The sequence below is a fragment of the Psammomys obesus genome, unplaced genomic scaffold, assembly GCF_907164565.1.
Source record: "Psammomys obesus unplaced genomic scaffold, mPsaObe1.curated_primary_1811, whole genome shotgun sequence".
NCBI lineage: Eukaryota > Metazoa > Chordata > Mammalia > Rodentia > Muridae > Psammomys > Psammomys obesus.
This window is the reverse complement of record NW_026591598.1, coordinates 16,404,640-16,431,557: the sequence shown is the minus strand read 5'-3', so window position 1 is coordinate 16,431,557 and position 26,918 is coordinate 16,404,640. Positions and strand designations below refer to the sequence as shown.

Sequence of the window (26,918 nt, the reverse complement as noted above, 5' to 3'; positions counted from 1 at the left end):
AATGTCTGGCCATGCGGATTGTTGGATTTTCTAGCTGTCCTGATTGAAATAAGCCCCTTGGTTCTTTGGGTCACCCAAGTTTATACCCAGAGGCCTCACTTCCTGGAGATACTTTGAAATTTTCCCCATGACTGGCTTGGCCCTGGGTAGCCAGTGATGCCTTGAGACCCAGCAAAAACACTGGCAGATATGCTGCCTGCATCATGGCCTCTTGGGGGGAAGTGGAATGACAGCTTGTATTAGTTGTCTCACAAATGGACTTGCTGAGGAACAACAGTGGGATCTGGGGGAGGCCAGATCCAGAGTCGAGACCTTGAGGGCTCTGTCCAGCACTGAATTGTCTCAAGGTGAGGTGATTTACTCCCTCCGGGAGGGCCTGCCCAAAAGCCTGAAGTCCCTGGAAGGAAGGCATTTGCTCTCAGCCCCTGCAGGAGTTATCCAAGCCTGCTAAGTGGCCTCCTGCTTCCTCCTGCACTCAGGAGAAGGGGGAAGGGAGGGCGCGGGGTGGGGGGAAGCAGCACAGCCGTGCGAGCCCGGGGTGATTGTCATGGTTACGCTCTGACAAAACAAATGGCTCTGCTTCCTGGAGGCCACCTAAACAGCCATCGCAATGTTGGCATTGATCAAGCCAGCTGCCAGGGCGACCGGGCACTGGACTTGGGTACCAGAGCCCAGCCTGAGAGCCCTCTCCAGTAGCTTTGGGCACAGGGAGGCAGCAGCGGGGAGAGGCAGTGTTTGTCCTCACACGTGTTGCTGCTGGGACAAGGTAAGGGTTGGTGCAACCGGTGCCCTGCTGTGCAAGGACGAGAGACCTTATCCCAAGGGCAGAGGGGTGTGATGGACTGAATACGCATCTGTGTGAAAGCGCCATGTGCTGTGTGCTCACTCTGCGGGGAGGGGCTCAGGACGTTTCAGCATCAGAAGTGAAGATGTGACCACATGTTGCTCCTCTCTCTCTTTCGCGCTCTCTCTCTCCCTCTCTCTCTCCTATTTCTCTCTCTCTCTTTCTCCCTCCCTGTCTATCCTTCTCTCCCTCCCCTCTCCCACCCTTCTCCCCATCTCTGTCTCTTCCTTTTCTTTCTTGATGTCTGTCTTCTGTGTGTAATTCTCTCAGCGTCTCCTCCTTATGTCTCTGTCTCTCCTTATCTCTCTGCCTCAGCCTCCCATCCCTGCCACCTCTTTCCACCATCTCCCTGTCCCCATCATTTCTAATCTGTCCTCTAGGGCCCCAGGGCAGTCAGTGCTCTGCGGGCTGTTCCCCCTCCCCCCCACTGCCAAGCTCCAGGCTCTTGCCTGCTGCCCTCTGGGCGCCTGGTGTGTGACTGTCTCCAAAGTCGCTGGCGGAGGGTGCATTTTTTGAACCTCACATCCTGAGATCCTGGAGGTAAGAAGGTTCTGAACAGAGAGGACGGATCCTTAGGTAGTGGGAGGTGGTGGGAGTCAGGGCACCTGGCCCTGTGAACAGTGATTTCTGCTAACATATCAAGCCCCCGCCGGACATGCCCTCACATCTGCTGCGGCAGCTCCTGAGCTCCCAGGATGTCCTAGTATTTTATTCTGATGTTCCTGTCCCAGCCGGTGGCACAGGAGGTGGGAGACCAGAACCCACTAGCCCCTCCTCCACTCTGAAGAGCAGTAGGCATCTCCCCTGCTCCCCCTCTATCTCCACTCTTTAATTTAACAGGCAGCATCCTTCCTCACTTTCTCTGCTGGGATTTAAGCCTGTTTCCTGTGTCCACCCATCTAAACCAAGCAAGTTTTGGGAACTGGGCAGAGGCCAAAGGGCACGGGGTGACCTGAAGCTCTCCCACTTGGAGAAGGGGCACATGGGGGCACAGAGATCCTGTAACTGGGATCAGACTTGGGGCTGAGCCCAGGGGCACATAATGTATGTCAGCTATGTCCTGGAGAGGTATCGAAAGGCACGCTTCTGGAGGGAGCTGCCTCTCCCTGGAAGTCGAGACATGACACGAATGCAGCAAGCCACATGAGTAGATAAGGGGGTCGTGATCAATGTACATAAGCATGTTCACATTTCAGGCGTGCACTTGCAGTGTGCCTTTTAACCGGCGATGTGAAGGGGATCAAGTGTCACTGTACATGCATGTGTGTGAGTTAAGATTGTTGAGACTGTGCGTTGAGCCCGGCTAGCACGTGACTTAACAGGATCTCTCCCCAACCTCCCCGCAAGGCCTGGCATGTGGATGCAGTGCCCTCCTGCTTTGGGATGTTCACTCATCTCCAGGGGGTGTGCTTGGACCATTTCTAACCCTGCCCAGGTGATAGCCCATGGCTCAAGGCAGTCTGGGAACTGTATCTCTCTGGGGAACCTGTGGACCCCACTGCTTTCATGGCCTGAGACAGGCCAAGATGCCTGGCAGGAGGGTGGCTTGGGCTGTGAGCATCTTTCCACCCCAGCTTTAGGAGTTGGGAAACTCAGAGGTCTATGGCCTCCTGTCTTAACCACTATCCTGGGCCAAATGATGCTCTCAGAATGCTCGCTAGACACTGACCATCAGGTTCTGAGCTAAGTTGTCCAGGCTATGGGGAGATGCGCCTGGAATGCAACATTGTGCCTGGTCAGAGGGATTGGAGTGCCCACTAAGACGCCCTACCCAAGTTACTGGGCCAGTGTGGGCTTTGACCTTCTGTGCCTCTCCTAGCTGTTCTCCCCCGAGTGAGCACCTTCTTGGACTGGCTGCTCTCTCGTGGCCAGATGGGTGATGTTGACTATGTGGCTCTGGGAAGAGATGAATGGGCGCTCTGGGGAAGAGCTCTCTGGGCCCTGAATAAACACCGTAGGCTTGTGCTGCCACTGGGTTCAGGTTCTTGCTGGGTGCTGTGGTTTCTCATGGGACCTCCCTGCCAGTCGTTTGCAAGGACTTAGCTCCAGAACCCCGTGGCCACAAGCTGTCCTGGTCTCACAAGCTCCTTTTTATGGCCAAACTGGGGATGGAGCTTTGGCAAGGCCAAGTGATGTCAGTAGACATTCTGGGGGGCTAGAATTGGGTCAGCAGAGTCAATGGACCATATATGGCTCCAGTCCATGGTGGGGGTACACAAGTCTTTTGGTCTTGTTAATAACCTCCCAGAAGCCCAGCTTCTTTCCTTAGCCTCTGGGCATTTATCCAGCAGTAGAGCTGACGCTTGCCACTCTCCACATGCCTGTATTCTTTATGGGAAGGAGGTTGGGGCTGAGGGAGCTCAATGTGGGACTAAAAAGGTTTTCCAAAGGAAATGATATTAATGCAGGGATGTGAAAGAAGCAACAGAAGCATGTGGCCACGTGGGAAAAGTGGAGCAGGAAGGTGTCTTTTATATGGCTGGGCTGTGTATATCGGTGGAGAAGGGGCAAAAAGGGTTGGTTCAAGAGTGTTGAGTCAATTTTCGTGATCAGACAGGGTGGGGTGGGAAGGGGGAAAGAAATGAAAGCCACAGAGTCACCGGGTGCAACCTGATACCAGGTGCTGAGCTGGGTAGTTAGTTTCTGTTCTCAAGGAAATGAGGGCTCAAGTTGGAAAGTGTGGTAATCTCCTCTCTAAGCTTATGTCAACCAGTGCTCACGAGGAGGGCTCTTGAACTTGAGCTCCATGAGCTGGTCAAGAAGCAACTGATGGAGGCCTGAGGCAATCTAGGGCACAGAAGCCATTATATACATACGTGTGTGTGTGTGTGTGTGTGTGTGTGTGTGTGTGTGTGTGTGTTTCATCAGCTCACCTATTGCAGCTGGGAGAGGGTGCAGAGAGTTGGCAAGGGGGACAGCTTGAGATAAGAGCTTGAGGGATGCTCATCTCCAGTCCCCTGTCTCACTGTCTCCTGGCTCTGGGAATGAATTTGCAAAAGCAGACGGAGCAGTTGGGGAAGAGTCAGTGGCTAGGGTGTTCCTTGACTGTGGAAAACCCTTACCTTGGGGTCTGATTTCACCCCTTTTTTGCAGGTGTTTAAAAGGCATTCTGGGGACCCTGAAGAGCAAAAGAGTCAGGAGCACAGAGCAAGAGCAAGTGGAAAAGTCATTTTACTAGAGTGAGGCTAGAGGTTGGTCAGGGGTCTCCGCATCTCCTGAGCAGGTGCTGTATAGGCTGGGTATGTGAGAATAGTGACCATAAGAAGGGTCTCTCTTTGCCACCTCTAGATATGTTCAGACCACTCTGTGAGTGGAAATTCTTAGGTATAATTCAGAAAAGCTCAGAGGAAAAAATCTAGATAGGCTTCATGAAGGAAGTGGGGCTTAAAAGCACCCAGAAGGGCAGATAGCTTTGGAGAAACTTGGATGTGGGTGGCATGGCTCGGAGTTGAGGAATGAGCAGAGGCCAGGGCACAGAGTCGGAACCCATGGTGGCACCGAGAACAAGCATGAATATGCAAAAACCTGGTGGAAGAGTGTTTGCAATCAGGCCTTTTGAATCCTCCATGGGATCATGGTCCTGTGTCCATCTGAGGCCCATTGTAAGGTCTTCCTTTTCTGAGGACCACATGGGGAATCAAGCTCCTAGCCTGGTGACTCTTCTCATGAAGAGACCAACAGAAATGGGGCTAGAGTGGGGAACTAGGGAACAGCCTAACATGGGACCAGGTGCAGGCGCAGCCACAGGGAATAGGGTGGTCTGTCGGTTTACACTGTGGCCCCACTTATTTTCTCGGGCACCATGAGAGCCTCTGTCTAACATGCAACCTGAGACTGCACACTTGCTAGAGTCTAGGCTTAAATGTCACTCCTCACCAGGGCCAGGGGGGAAGCTCACAAACAGGAAGACCTGAATCGTATTCCCAGAACCAACATAAAAATGCCAGGTGTCATGGAAGGTGCCCGGCATACCACATTTGGAGAAGCTTCGATGGTGGGTTGCTAGGGCTTTCTGGGCCAGCCAGTCTTGCCCAATTGATGAGCTCTGGGCCAGTGAAAGACCCTGTTTCAAAAGGACATAGATGGTATTCCTAGCACACACACAATCTTACAGTTTCTTCTCCAGTGATGAAACACCATGAGCAAAAGCAACTCAGGGAGGAAAGGGTTTATTTCAGCTTATAACTCTCAGGTCACACTCCATCCCAAGGCAGGAACCTGGAGGCAGGAGCTGATGTAATGGCCATGGAGGAGTACTGCTTACTGGCTTGTTTCCCATGGCTTGCTCAGTCTGCTTTAAAAAAAATTTTTTTTTCTGATGGCACTCAGACCAGCAGTGGGACCACCCAAAGTGGCCTGGGCCCTCCCACATCAATCATTAATAGCAAAACAACCCTGTAGACCAATCTTACGGAGGCATTTTCCCAAGTGAGAATTCCTATTCACACCCACATGTGAATTGACATGAAATTGACATGAAACTAGCACGCACGTACACCCACGCACCTTTCACACACATATGCAAAGTTCACCTCAGAGAATACTGATGTGTTTATCATGTGATCTGCATGCTCAAGCGACATGTCAGCCTCTGCCCAGCGGTCCAGCACCTATGTCTGTTGGTGCCTCTGAAGCTGTTGGGTAGGAGAAGCGATGGCCATAGGAGGCCAAGGGATTATACCATGAAAACCGAAATCCCACGGAAGCCGAGATTCGATGAGAAGATTTACAGGGGATGCTGGCATCTTTTGTCCCACACAATGCCATAGACAAAGGAGAACTTGGACACTAGGCTGGTGACTGACCAAAACAAGAGACAACTGACAACAGTGAAGTATGAGAAGTCACAGTGCCATCCAATGCAATACTTGATTTGTTCTTTGTTCATTGAAAAGTTTAACAGACGATTATAATCTTACCCTGGCCCAATGTAGCATTCTATTTCCAAGTTTTTAGTTTTATTTTTCTTCAAAACAAAATCCCAGCTGCAAACTTTCTTCACTCTTTGCTGTGAAACCTGGTCTCTGTATTCAAGCGCCCATCTCTGATCCAGCCCTTGGGGGAGTCTTCTGTGGTCTGTGTTTTAAGGCTTGGACTTGAGTAAGAGAATGGACGAGTAGGGAGCTGTGGAGCTGGTGCGGGGGAACTCAGCACTTTTATCTTTTGGTGGCTTGCCTCCGAGCTGTCCACCGCCACACCCCACACCTTTAGTCCACTTATCCAACATTTAATGAGCCCCCGCTGGGTGCTGGCTCCTTTCCTGAACAGTGGAGACGCACTGTTGAGAAAATAAAGGCTCTTTCTCCGTGGAGTGCGCCCACTGCTCAGTGTCCTCTTCCTCCTCGTCTTAGTCCCCTAGCATTGTGGCTTCTGTCCCTGACCGTCACCTTAGCTTACAGACTGGAACGTTCATGGCTTCCCTAGCCAAGCCTGACTGTGCTGCAGTAACAAGAAGAATATGTTTGTGCCACATGTTCAAAGCAGGTCACATGTCATCACGGAGTGCCATCATTCCTACACATGTGCTTCCAAGATCACTATGGCAGGAAACGGGAAACAGGACACCACAAGAACACTTGGCTTTCAAAGCCTCTTCCTGAAGTGAAGAGCTTCAGGACTGCAAAGCTCAGAGGCTCTCACCTTCCTAATGTTGCGACCCTTTAATACAGTTCCTCACGGTGTGGTGACCCTCACCATAAAATCATTTCATTGCTACTTCATAACTACAATTTTGCTACTGTTTTGAATCAATAAATATCAGATACGCTGGATAGCTGATATGCCACCCCCAAAAGGGCCATGACCCACAGATTGAGAACCATTGCCACAGCTCATTGGCTGAAGCAAGATGCACCTCAGGTTTTCAAGGGGGCAGGGTCCTGTCCTGGCTCTTTGAAGACGAGAGCCCAGGTCTGCTTGGCAGCATAGAGATCACCGTAAGCTTAACCAAAAGGAGAGCAGGGAGCCTCTGTCAGAACAGTAACAGGGCACCGGCAGAGTGGAGTGGCTAACCTGCACTGTCATTTCCAGGGTCTTAGCTCCCAACCGAAACCCCAGCAACTGGCCCTCAGCTCTAATCGGCAGGTGAGGCTTCCTGTGGCCAACAGAGTCAAACTCCAGCCCCCGCAGGTCCAAGCTTAGCAAGGCGACAGGTTGGTTTGAACAGAGAGAGGCCTCAGCCCTCCTTTGCTTCCCTCTGAGCTGCAGTCTCCTACTCCTTAAGATGAAAATTGCCGGGCTGCTGGTTTTGTTTCTTGTTTTTCCTCTCTCCTGGCTCTCAGCGCGCTAACATTTATGGATGTGAAAGTGCTTTGATTACAAATTGCATGTGGTATGAATGAACATCGGTGCTTTTATGACTCACGGCTGAATTTGAAAATGTTAATTGGTCACAGGCTAAAAGCTCCCTGGACAACTTTTAATTACATCATTTTTTACTCTTCTGAGCCACCAAAGACTTCCGAGATAACCTATTTCGAAGAGATCTCTCACAAGCGTTTTAAGAGGTCAGAGCTTGGCTACATTGGCCACATTTTCCTATCATCCCTAACACAGGAAGAAGCCACCCACGTGCCTTCAAAAGTCAGCCAACATCTGCGTGTGGAGGTGCACACCTCTCATTACAGCGCTTAGGATGATGAGGTAGAAGGGCTGGTTGTGAGTTCGAGGGCAAGTCTGCACTTTATGGTGAATACCAGTCTACTCTGGGCTACACAGAAGAACCCTGGTCTCTGTGTGTCGCATTCCAGGCACGCCGCACTACCTCCTGATGGCGCTGGGCAGCGGGCTGGAGCACTGTGCCATCACCATCACAGGTCACAAGCAGGTTTCCACAGGTCAGAAAAAAGAGGCAAAGCCAAGCGAAGTAAATGCGCCCTGGTGGCACACACACCAGAGCTTGGCTTCAAGGTGAAGTCTATCGGGGATCTAAGGCGAGAGCTTTTGGCTCCCAGGCTGCCTGAGCAGGGGCCTGGCAGCTGCCTCCCCTCTTACCTTATCTCTGCTTGGCTTAGTCTCTGTTGCTAACACCTCCAGTTGGTACCTGGGCCTCCCAAAGACAGGGCTGCCTCTTCTTGTACAGATGAGGGATCCTATAGCTCTGGGTGTTGCCATGACGCTGTAGGAAACACGGGGACATGGCACAGCCAGGATTCTGTTCCCACGCCATCACCTACTTCTAGCTCTCAGATCCAGGTGGGTCTCTTAACCTCTCTTGAGTTTACTCCCATCAGTCATCTGCAAATCAAAACAAATGATGCTGGTACTTAGAGTCAGGTGATAAACCAGGGGTGCTTGACTCCACAATAGTCTTTTTGGAGTTTGGGGGGCCTCTGAGCCCCCAAATCCTATTCCCATAATCCTGTTTGGCACAAACGGCCCATCCCAATGGCAGTGACACCCACCTGTGCTTACTAACTTTCTGAGGGTTCACACAAGCCAAAGGGCACAGCAAACCATGCCCCAGGTTGGTTCTTCTGCAGCTTCGTGCCAGTTGTGGGAAGAGCCACACTGAGACATCTCCCTCCCCTTCATTCAGACACTCTCTCATAAAAGGTCACGTGTCCAGTGCTGGCTGCAGGAGGAGAGCAATGAGGCTGAACTGTATGTCAGCTAGAATCCTTCACTCCACCCCAACTATCACAAAGTACAGCAGAAGGAATGGCGGGAGGCAGGGTGATCCTGATGGCACCCCCAGAATCAAGCAAAGTCTAAGTGATGGCAAGCTGGCTGCAGGTGCACTGACTGGGCCGAAAGACATGAGCTGACTGGAAGCAGCAAGCAGCAGAGGGCCGTGGGCCAAACAGGTCCCGGGCTCGGGTTCAAATCCTGCCTCTATCACCATGTGACTGTGTGACCTTGAGGCTGGACATTGGTTTCCTCCCCTGTAAAGAGATGATCTGCCCTTATAGAAATTAAATGAGATCATGGAGGGTCCTCCAGAAACCTACCCACCAAGATGAGCACCAGACTAAGTAGAGAACAAGGAGTTTCCTTAAAGGGGCAGAGTGGTAGGGATGTGATGCAGGCATGGCTTTCAGCCTGACCCATGCTGTGTCTCCAAAAGTTCCTCAGGCCCTGGACTGCCTGTTACTCAGCTATTAGATGTCATCTAGCCTGGGCACAGCGTGATGGAGGTTATCCTATCTGAGCCATCCATTCCCTCACTCTGCAAGAAGCGCTGCAGGGTGATATGGTTCAGAGCCTCACCACCCACAGGTGTGTCGCCTTTGGCAGGAGATGGAACCCATTCCATGTCCCCGTTTTTTTGCCTGCAAAATCTGGGTGGTAGGGTGGTAGCCATGCCTGCTTTCCTGGCCTATCCCAAGGATTATCTGCACCTGCTTACAGAGAGCATTCAGGATACTACCTGGCATTAGTCTTATGTATCATTGTTTCATTTTAAAAAGTGTTTAAACAGTTTTTAAAAACTGCATGCTGGAGACCGAATGGAGACAAGGACATCCCTGGGTCCTACTTCTTATACTTCTAGAAGTATTAGGTGAAGACAGACACTAAAACAGTAACCCACCAATCTCCAAGCTCCACCCTCTGTGTGTGTGTGGTCTCTGTGTGTGAACCCAACAGCTCTGGTCAGTTTGTGTAATATCAAGAGTCTCAGTCTGGGGTCTATACTGAGTGGGTGGCAGAGCTGGTGCTCAGGCCTGGTGGCCTTCACTGCTACCCAGATGGCCTCCCTATGCCATCTGAAGGGGCAGGCTATGGTGGGGAGAGGCCTCACAGCTTGTCACTAATCTAAGATCTCATGAGGGAAGCTAAGACAAGGAACAGATTCTGACGCCAACACATGTAGGCATGTGGTGCAGATGGGTGGGGAGGGAGGGGTCGTGGGTGCCCAGGGCCACTGTAGGAAATGCCAGAAGTTCAGAGCCCAGGTAGAATCTAAGTAGGTGGGTGAGTTGGACAGCATCCTAAGAAAAGAAACGATGAAACAGTTGTGAGCCATTGCTGAGGACCAAAGCCATGTGAGCATCTTATACATAATCTTTCTCCTGCATCCTCCCCCTAGCCTCGCCACCTCTCCATTTCTGTGGAGTAGAGAAACTGAATTCCAAAGACATTCCCAGCTGGGGAGAGATAGCCATGGAAGACAAAGAAAGATTCTAGGAGGAGAAATCAGCTCCCTTGTCTGTTGTCTTTGTACATCATGCAAAGGTGTCTGGAGAGAACACAGGTCAATGAGCACTTTACTTTCTTTAGCACACCAGCGCAAAAGGCCACCTCTAAAGAGCAGCTTCAAAACAGTCCTTCTTCTGTCCAGCACCCTGTGCTCTCCTCCGCAGGCAGGCAGGCAGGCATGATATGGAGACGGGAATAAAGCTGGAAGCCATATAAGAGTCCATTTAGTGCCTTTCCACAAAGCTCCAGGGATCCTGGCAGCTCCGTGGGTAAGTTCACCTTTAAAGGCACTGTGGAAGGGTGACTTAAATTGAATTGGTGAAGACAGAATCTAATTTTCCTAGCAACATGTGTCCTTGTTTGAGAAGCCTTCATAAGCAGACTTCGGCACCACAAGCTCCTGGGGGGCCCCCGGGGAACAGGCCACCCGCAAGCTAGCAACATTCGCTTCCACTTAAGCCAAGAATGTTGATGGAGAGCCTGCAGCAGGCCACTCTCTTCTGGGGTTTTCAATGGCCACCTGCTCAGTTCTCCCCCAGCAGGAGAACTGAGTTCAGCCACTCAGCGTGGCCAGCCTCGGCTTCTACCTCCTTGAAGCTGACTGTCCTGGAAATCAGCACTGGCTGGACTCCATGATCCTAGGCAAAGGGAGGACAGCAAGGACAGCAAGGCTGGCTATTTTTCTCTCTTGACTGTTCATTTGAGGAAGACTACAGGTGCTTCCGGAATGGGGTCCTATGAGCTTTGGACTGACAGAGGAAATTTTCTCTGCTCTTCAGTTGCTTACATGAATCTACAGCCAAGGCCTTAGCCTTGCCTCTTGATAATACAGTCGATCTTATTCGCTCGTTTACAAATAGAGTCCATGGCATCCATTCATCGTGTTTGTTTGCTGTGGGGTCTTGGTATGTAGTTCAGGCTGGCCTCAGACTCTGTTCTGTCCTCCTCAGTCTCCAAAGAATTGGGATTAGAGATACGAGACACCACATCTAACCCATTCACTGTTCACTGTCAACCTTGGGTCCCACACTGAGGAGGGAAGACAGGGATCTTTTTTTTTTTTTTTTTTGATTGATTTGGTAGGTTCACATATGAAGTAATGGGTTGCCTCTCAGCATCTTCGGGCAGATGTGTGGGTATGCTTTGTCCTCATTGTTCTCTTCTCCCTTTGCCTCCTGTGAGCTGTCTCCATATCCCGTTCTTGCTGCTTCCATATCCATGGATATTCCACTACACTCTATTTCCCACCCCCACTAAGATCTCTTCCCACCTCTCACAATCCTTTCTGGATCTGTGACCTCCACACACACCACAGAAGCACACAGACACCTACCCCCACGTGTAACTTTAAACCTCTGCGAATGTGAAAAGAGAAGACATTTGTTTGTCTTTCCGTGTCTGGCTTATTTCACTTACCGTCATGCTTTTCCTCCTCCACCCATCTCCCTGCAAGCGCCATGATTTCACTTTACTTCAGGGCTGCATAACGTCCCCTTATAACCATTTTCTTTATCCATCCGTCTGTTGATGGATGTCTGGGTTGGTCCCACTCCCAGCTAGTGCAAATAGTCCAGCAATCAACGTGGGTGTGCAAGCATCTCTGTGATGTGTTAACCCGGAGTCCTCTAGGGAAATACCCAGGAATGGTGTGGCTGGGCTGTACAGTACATTCTGACTTTACCGTTTTTCAGGATGCCCTGTGTTGATTCCCATAGTGGCTACACAGGTTTATATTCCCAAGAGCAGTGAAAGGTTCTCCTCTCTCCATAACCTCCGCAGAGTTCGCTGTCATTTGTTCTCTTGATGACAGCCATTCTGACTAGGGTGAGACAGTCTCAAAACAGTTTCAATTTGCATTTCCCTGGTAACTAAGAATATTGAATGCATTTTCAACTGTTTATTGGCCATTTGTGTTCCTTCTCATGAGAACTGTCTGTTCAGTTCATTAGTCTGTGTGCTGATGTGTTCATTTAGGCTTTAGTGCTTATTTCTCCAGTTCTTTATATATCCTAGATATTAATTCTCCTGTCTGGTGTGTAATTGGCAAAGATGTTTTCCCTTCCTGTAGGTTGTCTCTTACTCTGCTGATTGTTTTCTGTAATTCTGTTGGTCAGCGCTTGTAATTATTTCTTGTGCTGCTGGGATCCTTTCCAGAGAAGCCCTGCCCGTGCCTGTAAACAGAGTCCCAGCCTCCAGTTCTAGGGGAATGTGTCCTGGTTGTGTGGCTGTGAGAAAGGACGCCAAGTCTGAGAACAATGGCCACGTCTGTCTTGTCTTCTGTCTGTGTGCTGGGCTTAGCACAGACTTCGCAGTAGGCACGCCGTGTTCACCTGCTGACAAAGCACAGCACAGCCACATGAAATACATGAGAGGAGAACTGTGGGCTCTCTCTGCAGAAAGGACTCAGGGGGCTCCATGGAGATGGGAGCAGGGCCTTGAAAGCGGCTAAGATTTTCCCCAGGGTCCCAGGTTATGCCAGCTGTGCCAGGAGACAGAGCTTAGAGTAACAGTGGGAGGTGTTGGTGAGCCACAGGGTGGGAGAGCGCCCTAGAGGTGGGGATCCGTCAAGGGCATGGATGTGTCATCCTGGAATAGGGACAGTTAGAGGTTGGAAACCAGGATGTGAGAACCCTAGAATTCTAGAAGCTTGTGACAATTGACTCAGACTCCAGGAACACACCGGCTATGGGCCACTTTGATGGAAGGATTCCGTTGCCAGTCTGTGGTTGAGGCTTGAGCTCCCTAGGGAAGTGAAAGGGCTTTCCAGAGGTAACAGAAGAAATGGGACCCCCAAACTGAGGTAAGAGGGTAGGTTTGAGGCCAGACTCATGTGATGAGTCTGTGGTCTGTCTAGTACAAGCCCAGTCGAGCCTACTTAGCCAAGGGACTCCAATCTTTGGAGCATTGTCTGAGGTGGAAGGATCTGGCCAGGATGGGGGTGAGAGACTTCCAGAATGCCAGGATAGGGCCAAACTGCCGTGTCTGGGACAGTAATGGGTCAAGTTGCTAGCAGTTGAACAGATTTCATTTCCAACATAAGGCTCTGGTCAGCGACCTATACGTCAGCAGAGAGACATAGAAAATTCTCTACTCTGCAGGTACAGAGAAAGCTAAGATCCAGGGCGTTAACTCAGATCCTCAGGGCACACAGCCAGAACAACAGAACCATTGGGCCTGTTTCTCTATTAGTGGCCCTCTGGGCTCTGACTCCCATCAGGGCTCCAGCGCTGCTCTGAACACAGGCCCAGACACACCTGGGCGAGTTTCTGTCTTCATTCTTGCTTCCCCGCCCCCCCCCCTTTTGGGAAATGCTAGAAACCAAACCAAGGGTCATGTATAGCTGCTGTACAAGTGCTCTGCCAATATGCTGCATCCCCAGAGAACTGACTCCCTCAAGGTGTTCCTCAGGCATGCTGTGTCACGCACACCCATATAGCGCACACACACTAAATAAAGCATAATAAAAGATTTTAAGGAAAGACAGAGAGTAGCTGCCTCTAAGATGTGTTGCCAAATTGCATGTTCAAGGCCCTCAGAGTGGGCTTCATCCACTCACCGAGCATCTGCTGTGTGCTGACACTGTTCTCTAGGTAACAGGTACAATCTAAACAAGCGAAAACAAAACCCCTCCCTCGTAGAATCCTACTCAGGCACAGAGACACGTTAAACATGATAAACAAAATATACGTTTGAACAGGTGTGTGCGCTAAGGAAGAAACATAGCGGGGGAGTCTGGGCAGTTGTGAGTACTGAGCAGAGCAGACACCAGTGGGCTCTAAAGCTGATGGCATGAGAGTGGAAACAGAGACAAAGAGAGAAAGTAGCAAAGGATGCTGGGTCAAGACCAAACCCCGGAGCAGACACACTGTTGTCCTCAGAAATGCTAAGGGATCCGGGGTTTGGAAAGAGAGGCTCTAGAGCCTCTCAGGATGCATAAAATGTGTGACTGGGACCTTGGACTCAGCGAGCAATCGAAAGGGATAGCCAAAGGGTAGCAGGGCTCCCTCAGAGAGTATTCCTTTCAGGGCACAAGAGTGGTGCTCCCCCGGTAGTAAGAGCAGCCAAGAAAGGTGTCCATCTCCCCTTGCCACTGAGGAACCAACCAGGGATTCAGCAGCACATCCTGCTGAGACTACAGGCTAGGTAAATCCTAACCCAGAATGCAGAATCTCAGGAACTGAATGGTTGCAATGGTGGTGTTAAGGGAGACTCAGTGAGATGGGCCATGGCCAGGGGCTGGTCCAGGGGCTTAGAATGGCCAAGCATCCTCTAAGAAATGATGATCTGTTACCAGAGAGTGAGGCCTTGCTACAGGAGGCCAGGGAGGTTTTTAGGGACTTGGTGACACACACCAGAACGGAACTTAACGACTTCAGCAGCAAGCGGTTCCTTGGAGAAGTCTCCGGGGAATCTGATGACCCCTCCCTTCCTCAGGAAGACCACTGTCCAACTGGGTGCCCTGATGCTGCATGAACTCATAATGAATATTGCCTCACTGCCTTATCTATGCAAGCCTGCTTCCAGGGGCTTGGGACTTGGCAATGGGCAAATCAGGCTCTGCCCCTGTCCTGTGGAGGGGAAGTAGACACTTAAACGATAGACAGACTAAACATTTACCTGTAGGTGCTGGTGAGACCTCTACAGCGGGCACAAAGAGAAATCCAGGTGAGTCCTGGAGGGAAGGGTGGGACAAGGGGTTGCAAGACTGAGTGAAGCAGAAAAAGGAGGCCTCTCTGAGCATGTACCCGCCTAAGCAGAGGCCTGAGTGAGGAGGAAGCCAAGGAGACGTCTAAGGGAAAAATATTTCTAGAATCAGGAACAGCCAGTGCCAAAGACCTGAGACAGAAGAGCTGGAGGGAGGAGACCACCAGAGGGCCATCAGCAAAGCACCCAGTGGGGCCTAAAGATCCATGGAGCCCCTCAAGGGATTTGATCCATGGCAGTTAATGATAGGGCCCTTACCTTCAAAGCATTGTTCTGATTGCTCCATTGCGAACAGACTGTAAGGGACCATGGGATGGCAGCTGTGGAGGTGACAGGGGGTCAGGGGGTCAGATTCCCAATGTTCAGTCTTTCCATCTGTCTCTTGCACCAGTGTCTGCCGTCACACCTGCCTCGTCCCCCACGGAAACCCAGCACCAAGTGTCCTCTAATGTCCTTGGGGGCAGCTGATATTTATTCATTCATTTTACTTTATAAATATTTATTGAGCCAGGCATAAATACAAATAATGTCGTGACCGGGCCGTCGGCCATCATCTGAGATTCAGCATTTCTAAGCCACCAGAGGCCAGTTTTGATGTCTCAGAAAGCCACATAGAGTTCCTGTAAGAATCTCATCCAGGATTTCACCAGAGAAGCCTGGTCTGGCACCCCAGGCCAGTCCCATCATTCCATCTGTCTCTCAGGGACATGAAACAAATGATAACTCAGAACATCCCTTCTCTAAAACCCTCCTTCCTGCCTTTGCTGCCTCTCTTAGAATTTTTGTTTGTTTGTTTGTTTGTTTGTTTGTTTGTTTGTTTGTAGACAGGGTCTCATTAGCCCCAGCTGGCCTAGAACTTTCTGCATAGCTCAGGCTGGCCTCCGACTCACAGAAGCCATACTCCTGTAAAGCCAGCTTTCTCCTTTTCATTTGCTCTAGGACCCGTGCTTTAAGAGACGGTGCTTCCCACTTTGAGGGCGGGTCTTCCCTCACCTAAAATTAACTTAATCAAGAGAATCCCTCAAATTGACCACCACACCCTGACATACTGAGCCTCCAGCCCACACTAGATTCCATCTTCAGACCCGGCCACGCTCTCACGCATGGACCTGGAGATATGTGGGCGGGTTTGTCCCCCACCCTCAGTATTTCCTAAAGCCTGTTGCCCACCGGAGGCCCAGGGTTGGGGGGACCTAGAAGAAAGGGCTTCCAACAGAACTGATCTCCAGTGATCCCAGGCTCCTTCCGAAAGAACATCAGACCCACGGCATCTGTCATGGCAGCATGTCCTTCCAATGCCACCGAACTCACCTCTAGGACCAAAACCTCCAGGCCTTCGTGTCCTGTCAACAAATGATCAACACCTTATCAGTCCTGAAACAAATTAATGAGACAGTATAGGTGCTTGGCACATTGTTACCACTTAATAAATTCTCACTGTCATTTGCTGGGTCTTCTTGACTTCCCTGTTTCCTCTGTTACAAGCTTTTAAACTCCAGAGATAGAGCTGCATCTTATCTTCTATCCTCAGAGGCTAGTAGAGGAGCTTGGAGCACAGTAGGTCCTGGAAAACGTGCATAAAGAAGGGCCCTGTACAGCTTAAAGTCTACCTCTCCTGGGAGGTTCTTTTAAAAATATATATTTAATTAAATAATTAAATGTAAGATTTAAATATTATAAATATATTATTATAAATATTATTTTAAAGCTTTTGTACACTTACATATACTGTAACACGTATGTACATATAGATACGCAGGTGCTGTATCACACACTTCTGCCCCTCCTTCTTCTCATCTCTCTTCCTCCCACTGGTCCCCTTTGTCTTCCACTGATAATTTTACTTCCATTTTCACGATACACGAGTGAGTATACACACATACCATTGTACATATGTACATAAAATCTGGACCCCACAAGTGGAAGAGAATACAGTATCTGTCTTTCTGTGACTGGCTTAATTTCTTTAATGTTTGTAGCCTCAGCTGCATCCATTTTCCTTCAAATGATGTGACCTCATTTCTCTTGATGATTTTAAAATGTCCCATTGTGCTACATGCCAGCTTTTCTGGATGGTTCCCACTGTGACAGGTGGGATGGATTCTCAGAGTCTCATCATTTTTTAAGTTGCATTCTTCTGGTGAAGCTGAACATATATATATAAATTTGGTCATTTGAACTTCACCTTTTGAGAACTGGCCATTTCCTTAAGCCACTTATACACTGGGTCTTTTTATTTCTTGCTGTTTAGAGTTCTTCGTGTAGTCTAACCCCCTCTATCGTGTGGATGGATTCTTCTCCCATGCTGTTGGCCATCCCATCACACAACTGTTTCCTTTGCTGTACAGAAGCTTTTTAATATTGTGGGTGTCAGCTGTCAGTTGTTGGCCTTCTGTGAGCCAGCGTCAAGTGGATCTTTTTAGAGTCAGTCTGGCCCTTGTTAGCAGAATCTCCCATCCACATCCACTCTCTGGGTGTGAGACGTGGTCTGGGAGGAGTGGAATGAACAAGATGCTCTTGTCATACTCTACCTCAGGATGTTCCAAAACTTAAGTCCAAGTTCACCGTACACTGGTGCTGCCTGCTTCCCCACCCCCTCCCCACCCTCCTTCCACCCCACTCAGGAAATGAAGTCCGTCATCTTTGTTTGCCTTCCACAAGAGGCCAGCCTCTCTTCAGTTATCAGTCAGCCTGTCAGGAGATAAGCTCAGCCAGAGCTGTCTGGGCTCCAGCCACAAGGGAGAACATAATTAAAAAGATGATGCTGGCCTGGTGCAGGGGAGGGGCCAGGAGGAGCACCTGACGTCCCACTGGGGACACGGACAGGACCGAGATGGAAAGTACAACCTTCCCTGAGAAAGGGCAGAGTAATCAGCTCTCACCAAATAGCCTTGCAAACAGATGGCAAAAGGTCACCAGCCGTGGACAGCTTTGCCTGGCTCGGACATAAAGAGGAAAACCCAGAGAGACCCCCCCCCCACCTCCAGCATGTACTCCACTCTCTCTGCCTTCCACCTGGCTACGTGGAGGTCCTCGGAGAGCCGTCAGATCTCCTCCATTCACTGTCCTGGAGACTGAGCACTCCGAAAACCCTGTATGTTGGAAGGATGAGGCGATCTGTTATTCTTTCCACTCAGTTGGCACTGAGAAGCCCATGGAAAACAAATTAGGTCCTACCCACATCCAAGCACAGAGAACAGTCAAAAAAAAAAAAAAACACAAACAAAACATCACACGGGAGAGAGGCTGGGCTGTGGGAGAGGAAGGAAGCATCCTGGGCACGGATAATCTGGCCTCTATGGTTCTGAAGGAAGAGAAGAAAGTTCTCAGATAAAAGGCGGGAGTGGGGCCAGACTTCCAAGCAGGGTGGCAAATGCAAAGGTGAGGAGGAGAGGCTGCAGAGACTGACCAAGCATCTTTGACGGGACAGTTGAAGGGTGGGGCTTAGGCAAGACGTGGACCTTGGGGTTTAGCTTGCATTTGAAGGACATTGGTAGTTGTTCCCTAGGGTGGTAGGACGTGCTCACTGTGTGTGCCAGAATGGGCCTGCTGACCATTGGCATCATCTGGGAAGAGTTTATTTGACTCCAGTAAGACCTAAGGTCCAGGTGAAACACATACCTTGGGACCTGGGTGCTGGGGAGAGAGCAGGAAGGCCATGGACAGAGTCAAGGGCTTTCCCTGAGACAAGTCCCAGCCCTGGCCTTGGCTTGGGAATGGCAAGAAAGACACACCTGGAAGGAGGGCAACTTCCTGATTTTGGTGCCTTTGGTGACTTAGGCCCCTCACAACTCAAGTGTTGACTGTAGTGAATTGGTCCTCTGCAGCCACATGAAGGAGACTCTGGGAATTGTCCCAAGACCTTCATTTTCCAGAGAGAAATGTGATGCTCAGAGACCAAGAGACTTACAGGGATGGGGTTGGGGTGAACACTGGTCTCTCATTCCCCCCCACCAAGCATAGACCCTGGGGACAGGTAAGTCTCAGCTGTTTGGTCAGACACTTCATCACTGGCCCTGACAGTGGGTGCCAGCAGGCTTTACAGCTTTCCTAGCTGTGACATGAGACGTCAGTGACCACACCCCCTTCTTTCAGGATACTGTTAACCCTGACAACCCAAGGCGAGCAAAGACCATGAAGCTCCAGCTTTATGCCTTTCAAATGAGAAAATGAAGCTTGGGGGATCATGGGCCTTTCTCTAGCACCTGACTGTCCTGTCTTCTACAGGCCCTGAGCTGAGAAGCCAGCAGAATGCCCGGCTTGCTGAACCGTGTCACTGGGGCAGCCCTGCCTCTCATGGCATCTGATGTCACCTCCTATGTCAATGGCTACGCCCTGGGCCTGACAGCCTCCCTCACCTATGGCAACCTGGAGATTCAGCCCTTCCAAGGTAAGAACTGCCATCTCCACATTGATCCCTTGTCCTGCAGCTCACTAGCTGGCTGACATCGGGCAAGTGTGTGGCCTCTCGGCGTCTGCTTCCTCATCCGTAAAGTGGATTTCCAGGCCTGCCTCGCCCCCACAGGTCTGAAAGTGACGGAGAGTTGAAAGCAAGGAGTGTCAAGACTGGAGTCAAGGTTTGGGTTCGGCAGGGAGGTGTGGAAGAAGTAACAACACCTGAAGAAGAGCTGTACGGGTGGATACGACTCATTACTGGGGGTGGTTGTCAGGGTAAAAACAGGGATGGCTACCACACACCCCTCCTTCCCCCAAGCAAGGACCGACAGAGGTCTGGGCAGGGGTTAACTGGACAGGATTCTCTCCCCCAAACCCTTCTGTGCTTGCCTATTTATTTGATTGGTTGCTTGGTGTGTTTTTGTTTGTTCTGTTTTGGTGGTTTGGTTTTGGGTTTTTGGTTTTCTGTTTTTTTCAGACAGGGTTTCTCGGTAGCTTTGGCTATTCTGGACTGACTCTACAGACCAGGCTGGCCTTGAACTCAGAGATCCACCTGCCTGTGCCCCCACCCTCAAGTGCTGGGAATACAGGCGTGTGCCACTGTGCCCATCTTGTTTTGTTATTTTAGATAGGGTATTTGCTCTATAGCTCTGGTACTCACCATATAGTCCCAGCTGGCCACAAACTCTCAGCAATCCTCCTGCCCCAATTACCCCCTAAGTGCTAGGGTTACAGATGTGCCACCACATCTGACCAGGATCACCTTCTTATTCAAAGAGATGGAGTCTCCTAATGGCTAACCCATTCTCCCTGCCCATGTCCCAAACCCTGCCACCGTTTCTGTGCTGTCCTGGGGGCCAACAACACCTGAAATGAACTCACATGGAAACTTTCTTCTCTTCAGGGATTTGGGCTGAACAATTGGCCCTGATCTTCTATTTGAGGGAGGCTGGAGTTAGAGACTGAAAACAGGGCCTATCTAGGGGGACCCTGGAGACAAAGTTACTGAAAAGCTTGGAGACAGGACACTCAACTTTCTTCTTACAGGAGGGACAAGTGTTCTCATTTTATAGATAAGGAAACTGAGGCTTTAGATGACAGGAAGTCAGGGTTTTCGGAGGTCTCACCATGGTCCCAGCACTGTGCTGGTTCCATGTTGGAAAGAAGATGACTTGAGACTTTCAAGCTTTCCATCACTTAGAACCTAAACAGAAATGCAGAATCTCAGGCAATGTCCCAAATGAATTCAAATCCAAATGCCTACAAGACTCTAGGTGACTAACATATTCTTCACGTTGAAGAAATTTGGCTCTAAAAAGATAACCAGGCCTGTTGATCCAAGCTGGTAATCTCAGCAACTCCCGAGGTCAAAGTAGAAGGATTGAAAATTCAAGGTCAGGGCTGGAGAGACAGTTCAACGGTTAAGAGGACTGACTGCCTCAGCGGTTAAGAGGACTGACTGGTCCTCTTTCAGAGGACCTGGCACCCCTATGGCAGCTCACAACTGTCTGTCAACTCCAGGATCTGACACTCTCACACAGACACTCATGCAGGCAAAACACCAATGCACATAAAATAAAAATTCAAGGTCTAGCTGGCTTAGGTAGCAAGTTCAAAGCTAGCCTGGGAGAACCTGTCTCAAAATAAAAAGTAACAACAGGGATGAAAATGTAATCCCGTGGTAGAGCACTCACTTAGCTTGTGAAAGGCCCTGGGTTCAACCCCTGAGGCAGAAGAGTGTATGGTGCCCACATAACTTAATAAATGGCACCATAAGGTTTGCCTCATGTATTAGCCTCATTTTGTAGATGAGGCTCCTAGTGGCTTAGAGATGAGTCCTGTCCAACCTAGCAAGGTTAGGGAACAAGAACAAGGTTGGATTTGAACCCTCCTCTAGCTCTTCTATAGCCCCACCCTTTGCCACTCAGTACCAGTGGCAAATCAATGACCACGAACCACATTCACCACCAGACTTGTACTTTTAAGCCTAGACACAGCCTACATGAGACCTCGGGTTTTTATTTTCCTTGGAAACCAGACTTTCTGACCTTGGCAGCCCATACACCCAAGAGTAAGAACACAGCTGCCCTTCACTGCCGGCTGCTGCCCTCACCTGCCCAGCCCCAACTCTGCTCTGCAATGTCCTCTCCGGGGCAGTAAATACAACCGACATGGCCAACCCAGGCATGAAGGGTGATGCTGGGCCTTACTCCACCAGCTCTCTTTGTGTATCCGACGGATGAGTACACCACAGTGGTTGGTTTTGAGGCAGTCGTTGGTGACCGGGTTGTGACCATACAGATCAAAGACAAAGCCAAGCTGGACAGAAGCTACTTGGATATCCAGTCTGCCACTGTCACAGGTAAGGAGACCCATCAGGACCACGGTGAGGCTGGCCTGGATGGAGGCCACCTGAGCTAGGGTCTCAGGCACACGGCAAGGCAGCATGGGGCATGTTAGAGAGGACTGAACTACAGCCAGGAATCCAGAGCTAGAATCGTATGAACATCCGTACCTCAGCTTCGTTGTTCTCTAAAGCAGGACACTGTCCTTGTTTTCACCTTCAAGGTGTGATGAGGATCAGAAAAGGGGGTGGGTTATAGATCATTCTGGCTCAGAGGCCTCGTGGAATGAATCTCATGAGGCACGGCTACCTATCCTGATGAGCTTTAGATAAGAAGGGAGTCTAGTCTGAAGACGTGGGGACATGGCTCAATAATAAGAGAGCTTGTACAAAGTTGGGTGTGGTTTTCCGCCCTTACGACCCCAGCACTGGATGGGGACAGACAGAGACAGGGACCGGAGTATCCCTGGAGTTTGCTGATTAACCAGCTCAGGCAAAAATCCTTAACCTCCAAGTTCAGTGAAAGACCTTGTCTCAAGAGAATAGTGGAGAGCCTAACAATGGTGGCACACACCTTTAATCCCAGTAACTCGGGAAGCAGAGGCAGGGGGATCTCTGAGTTCGAGGTCAGCCTGGTCTACAGAGTGAGTTCCAGGACAGCCAGGGCCACACCAAAAAACCCTGTCTTAAAAAGCAGAGGGAGAGAGAGAGAGAGAGCATTATAAAGGAAGTCACCCAGCATCTCCTCTGGCCTGGCACTCACGGGTGCACTTGTGTGCAATGCGAACACACTCATCTGTAAAATGGAGTAAATAATCATACCTACCCAATGCTAAAACGCTGCCTACCAAGAACTTACGCCACAGTTAAGTTCTGGAAGCATGGCTAGTGATTCCAGCTAGTGAGGAGGCTAAGGCTCAGAGAGAGACAGTGGCAGAGTCAAGGTCACACAGCATGCTAGTGGCTTGGCCCATACCAAGTAGCACATGATGTAAGCCAATGAGATCGCTGGTTGTCATGGATCCAGATGAAGCTGAAGATGTTAGCATGAACATCCAGATGCACACTGATTTCTGTTGTGATCTTTCACAACCTGGGAAAATTGCTAGGAACGTGGTTACTAGGAGTAACCATGATGGGACATCAAAAGTGGCCAGGCTTGGAAAGGTCCTGATGATGTTAGAAGAGAGGAAGGGCCCTATGGGGTGGGGGTGGGGTGGTTAGCTGATGAATGGAAAAGACTAGGCCAGTGGGATTTGGAGAAACTGAGCCTTTCAGATGAAAGCAAAGATCATGAGCTTCAGTTGGGGTCTGGGTAGAATTTGCAGGGTGGATTCGTGATCCTTTGGTGGGTGCTCTGGGTTTCTGTGTCTCCTGATGGAAATCCACAGGCTCCAGGCAGACCCATGAAGGACCAGATTCCAGCCAGTGAGCTAATCAGCTGAACAGTTTAGGCAAGGCAGCCCCCTATGTTGGGCCTCAGTTTCCCCATCAGCAAAAGAAGGCTGCTCAAAGCTATGCCACAGCAAGCTTAGAGGGGGGTCAGGGATGAGATCTGCACAGCACCTGACGCCAATCTGGCACTTAGGGAACATTCCACAAGAGGGGGTTTCCATCACCCCTCATTCCTGCACACCGGGAAAGGTGGCCTTGGATGAGGATCTGGAGCGGATTCTGTTCGTGGTCAACCTGGGGACCATTGCTCCCATGGAGAGTGTCACCATCTTCATCAGCACCTCCTCGGAACTCCTCACGCTGCCCAGCGGGGCCGTGAGGGTCCTTCTGCCAGCCGTCTGTGCCCCTACCGTATCTAAGTTCTGCAGCCGAAGATCTGGCTCCTCCAGCAAACAGACTCAAGGGTAAGGAGGCTCTATCCAGACCAAGGGCTGGTCAGGGGCAACAGGAAAGAGACGGGAAGGGGCAGGGAAGCTCTTGGACTCTTTTGCTTTCAAAGTTCCAGAAAAATCTCCCTGAAATGCCCCATTTTGGTACTGGCAGAGGTTCAAGGCTTTAGAATTTCCAGGGGTAATTTTTTTTGATGCACTTAAAATAGTTTTTCTGAGTACTTACAATGTGGTAAACCCTAGGACTAAGTGTCATGGATAGAAAAGGAATAAAACAACTTGATGTTTTGCTGTTTAGAAACTTGGAGAGGAACCAGATGTCGCAGCATTCACCTTTAATCTCAGTACTCAGGAGGAAGAGGCAGGGGCATGTATCTTTGTGATTTTGAGGCCAGCCTGGTCTACATTGTGAGTTCCGGGACAGACAGGACTACACAGTGAGACCCTGCCTCAAAAACAAAAACAAAAACAAAAAAATACTGAAGGGAAGACATTCATGTGATTCTTTATGCGTGTGGCTCAAAAGCATAACTAATTATATAAAAAAAACTGTGGTTTGAAAGAATTTCTTTGGGCTAAGAGGATGAAGAAGAGAGTCCAACTTTGGGCATCCAGAGACCAGGTCAGGCTTCACTGACAGCTTAACAGTGAGGGCAGGGCCCTAGGGGGGATTTGACACAGGCAACAGGCGATAGGCTGCAAGGCTGGGATAGCCAAGCAGAATGGGTGTGTGGCTGCTGCTTTATCTAGAAGACGACAGGCTTAAGTAAGAGCTATGTTCTTCTCCCTCTTCCTCCTCCTCCTCCCCCTACCCTTCTCCTCCCTCCATCTTTCCCCTTCTCATCCTTCTCATTTTTCTCCTTCCTCCCTTTCCTCTCACATCCCTCTCCTTCTCCCCTCCTCCTCTTCTTCCTCCTCCTCTTCTCCTTCCTCCTTTTTTTCCTCCTCCTCCTTTTCTCCTTCCTCCCCTCCCCCCCCTCTTCTCTTTCTCCTCTATTTCCTCATCCTTTCTCATCCATCCCCTTTCCACTTCTCCTCTCCTCCTCCCCCTCTTCCTCCTGAGTGGCTGGGGATGGAACCCATATCCTTACCCTCTCTGTGAATGCTCAGGAAGCTATGGAAATGTGTTATAGAAGAGCACTGGGGCCGATAGTATACAAAGATCCTGAGGCTGCAGCAAGGTTGATTGGCTATGGTGGGGCTAAGAATGGCTATGTCAGAGTGATAGAGGAAGAGCCAAGCCCAGAGGATGGTGGAGCAGATCACGTAGATCTTGAAGATGCCAGAAGCAGGTGGCAAAACTGACCTGGGCAGGTATCATCAGCCCATGTGTCACTTAGCAAGCCAATGGGGCCGCAGTGTAGGTTTGAAAGGCAGGATCTCAGCAGGGTGTGGTGGTGCATGCCTGTAATCTGAGCACTCAGGGAGGCAGAAGCAGGCAGATCTCTATGAGTTCGAGGCCAGCCTGATCTACAAAGTGAGTACAGGATAGTCAAAGCTACACAGAGAAACCCTGTCTCAAAACAAACAAACAAACAAACAAACAAACAATAAAGGCAGGATCTCACTGGGACATTCTGGACTGTAGTAGAACAAAGAGCCCTGGTGTGCTAGCCCTCATTCCAGCTGGCAGAGTTGACAGCTATGCTCTTGAGAATCTGTATCAACTCCCCATGACCCTCACAGCTACCCAAATTGGACACAAGGAAAATGAGAGAGCCAGCTGATGCAGTGTTTTCTGGGCCATGGGGAAGCAAGGGACTCCTGCTCGCTGCCAAGGATATGGGGATTAGATTACAGAGCAGGAAAGCAGCTTGACTATGCTCAGCATGTGCCCTTTGCCCAGGGACACACACAAAAAAAATGTTCTTTAGAAGGCCAAAGGAGACACAGCTAGAATGTTAGCAGTGGTGTCTGTGAGTGTAGGACAGAAGTGAGTGCGTGGAAACGGAAGGCCCTGTGTGGCATGGAGTTAATAGCAGGAACCAAGTGACAGCCGTGCAGACAGAATGAAACTTGGTAATAGAGCCACTGAGGTGCGTGATAGACCACAGCCATGAGGCAGCTGTGACACTACAAGTCATCCATACCAGAGCCAGGAGAGCGGCCAGCTCTGCCAAATCCTAGCCGTAGGTTTTTGGGTGCATCACCTCTGCTTGCTAGGCCTCAGAGCTTCATGTGAGAAGTTGGGCACTGGTGTCCTCCTCCTGGGTTTGTGGTGGGAATGATAAGGGCTGAGGCACTGGGAACCCATACCTGGATCTTGACCCATCCCAGGTACTCCCCAGAGGTAGCTTCTCTCTGTTTCCAGGCCCTCCCTGAAGTCAGGGATGGGAGGAGGCTTGGCTGTTTGAGACCCATAGTCTTCTCATGCTGGCTTGTCTCTGAGCTTCCTCCTCCTCCCCCTCTTCCCTCTCCCTCCCCCTTCTCCTCCATACCCTTTCTAGCAAAGACCCACACTGCTTCGGCATGCATAGCATGGACTCCTACAATGGGCTGTGTCTGGCCACTCTCCTGGACACGGATGTGACCAACCCCATGGAATATGAATTCAACTTTCAGCTAGAGATCCGTGGACCATGTCTGCTCGCAGGTGAGAGGAAGATGCCCAGGCACAGAAAGAGACGAAGAAGACTGGGGAGATAGGGCTTCAGCCTCAGAGCCACCAGAGAGATTGGGGGGGGGGGAGTATGGGAGTTCTAGCAGGAAGACCACCTAACCCAGAAGTCAAGGAGAAGCCAAGCTGAACCACTCAGAGCTTGATGAGCAAGCTGTCCCAAGATACACCTCTCCCCAAAACAGTATTCAAGTTCACTCAGCCCCACGCTGTGGCTTCCTGAGGAAATATCTTCTGGAGAGTGGTCGGTAGCTCAGCCTTCTGCAGAAGGCCATGGCTATGGAGCTGAGCTCTAATTCTCGCCTGGGGAATAGTCTAACCCCTCCCTGCAGCCTAGCCACCTAATCCCCCCATCCCGAGATGCTGAGGTACATCCTGGTTATGAAACATAAAGTGCTCTGGGTAATTCCAACATGCAACCAGGGCTGAGAACTGGGATTGGATGGTTCTCCTCCCAGCCAACATGGGTTTTTAAAGGGTACAGGGCATGGTTTCTTATCAATGGGTGTTTATTGCAATGCAAGCTGCACTTTAAGAACACCCACAAAAAGACATTCACTCATGGAGCACTGAGCCCTTTCTTAATGCTTATTAGCATTTGGGATACACTTTGTACCCCAAGAGCAAGCATGCCCCCCATGATCCCTGCTAGATCCTGTGGTCAGGAAAGGAAGGACCACCGGGCACCATCTTCAAGACCATATACACTGGGGGAAGCTGAGGAGGGTCCCCCTGCTCACACACCAAGACAGGAGTCCATGTTAGGGATGGCCTTTGAGTCATCTCCAGCCGAAGTCTCAGTCCCCCCACCCCCTTTGAGCTCTCTTCGCTCATGCACTCCTAAATCTGTGCCTCCTCTGTCCCGTCTTTCTGTGCCGCTCAGGGGTGGAGAGCCCCACACATGATATCCGTGCAGATGCCTCCCCGTCGGCACACTCAGCCAAGAGCATCATCATTACCTTGGCCAACAAACACACCTTTGACCGGCCAGTGGAGATCCTTCTCCACCCCAGTGGTATGGTACCCCATGTG

General features: G+C 50.3%; 1 protein-coding gene across 2 annotated transcripts in view; it reads left to right on the top strand.

The window, feature by feature from the left end:
* Window positions 1-585: 585 nt before the first annotated feature.
* The window catches only part of Vwa5b1 (von Willebrand factor A domain containing 5B1), a 63,948-nt gene continuing 37,615 nt past the window's right edge, over window positions 586-26,918 (top strand). Inside the window, exons 1-6 of one of the 2 annotated variants that reach the window (XM_055611201.1) lie at window positions 586-766; window positions 18,914-19,076; window positions 21,300-21,443; window positions 23,014-23,284; window positions 25,717-25,862; window positions 26,770-26,901. In XM_055611201.1, the coding sequence (XP_055467176.1) occupies window positions 18,938-19,076; window positions 21,300-21,443; window positions 23,014-23,284; window positions 25,717-25,862; window positions 26,770-26,901 (832 nt within the window). In that variant the 5' untranslated portion in view covers window positions 586-766; window positions 18,914-18,937. Of the gene's footprint in view, window positions 767-1,003; window positions 1,385-18,913; window positions 19,077-21,299; window positions 21,444-23,013; window positions 23,285-25,716; window positions 25,863-26,769; window positions 26,902-26,918 lie in introns of those variants that run through there. The other variant, XM_055611202.1, reaches the window with a different exon arrangement.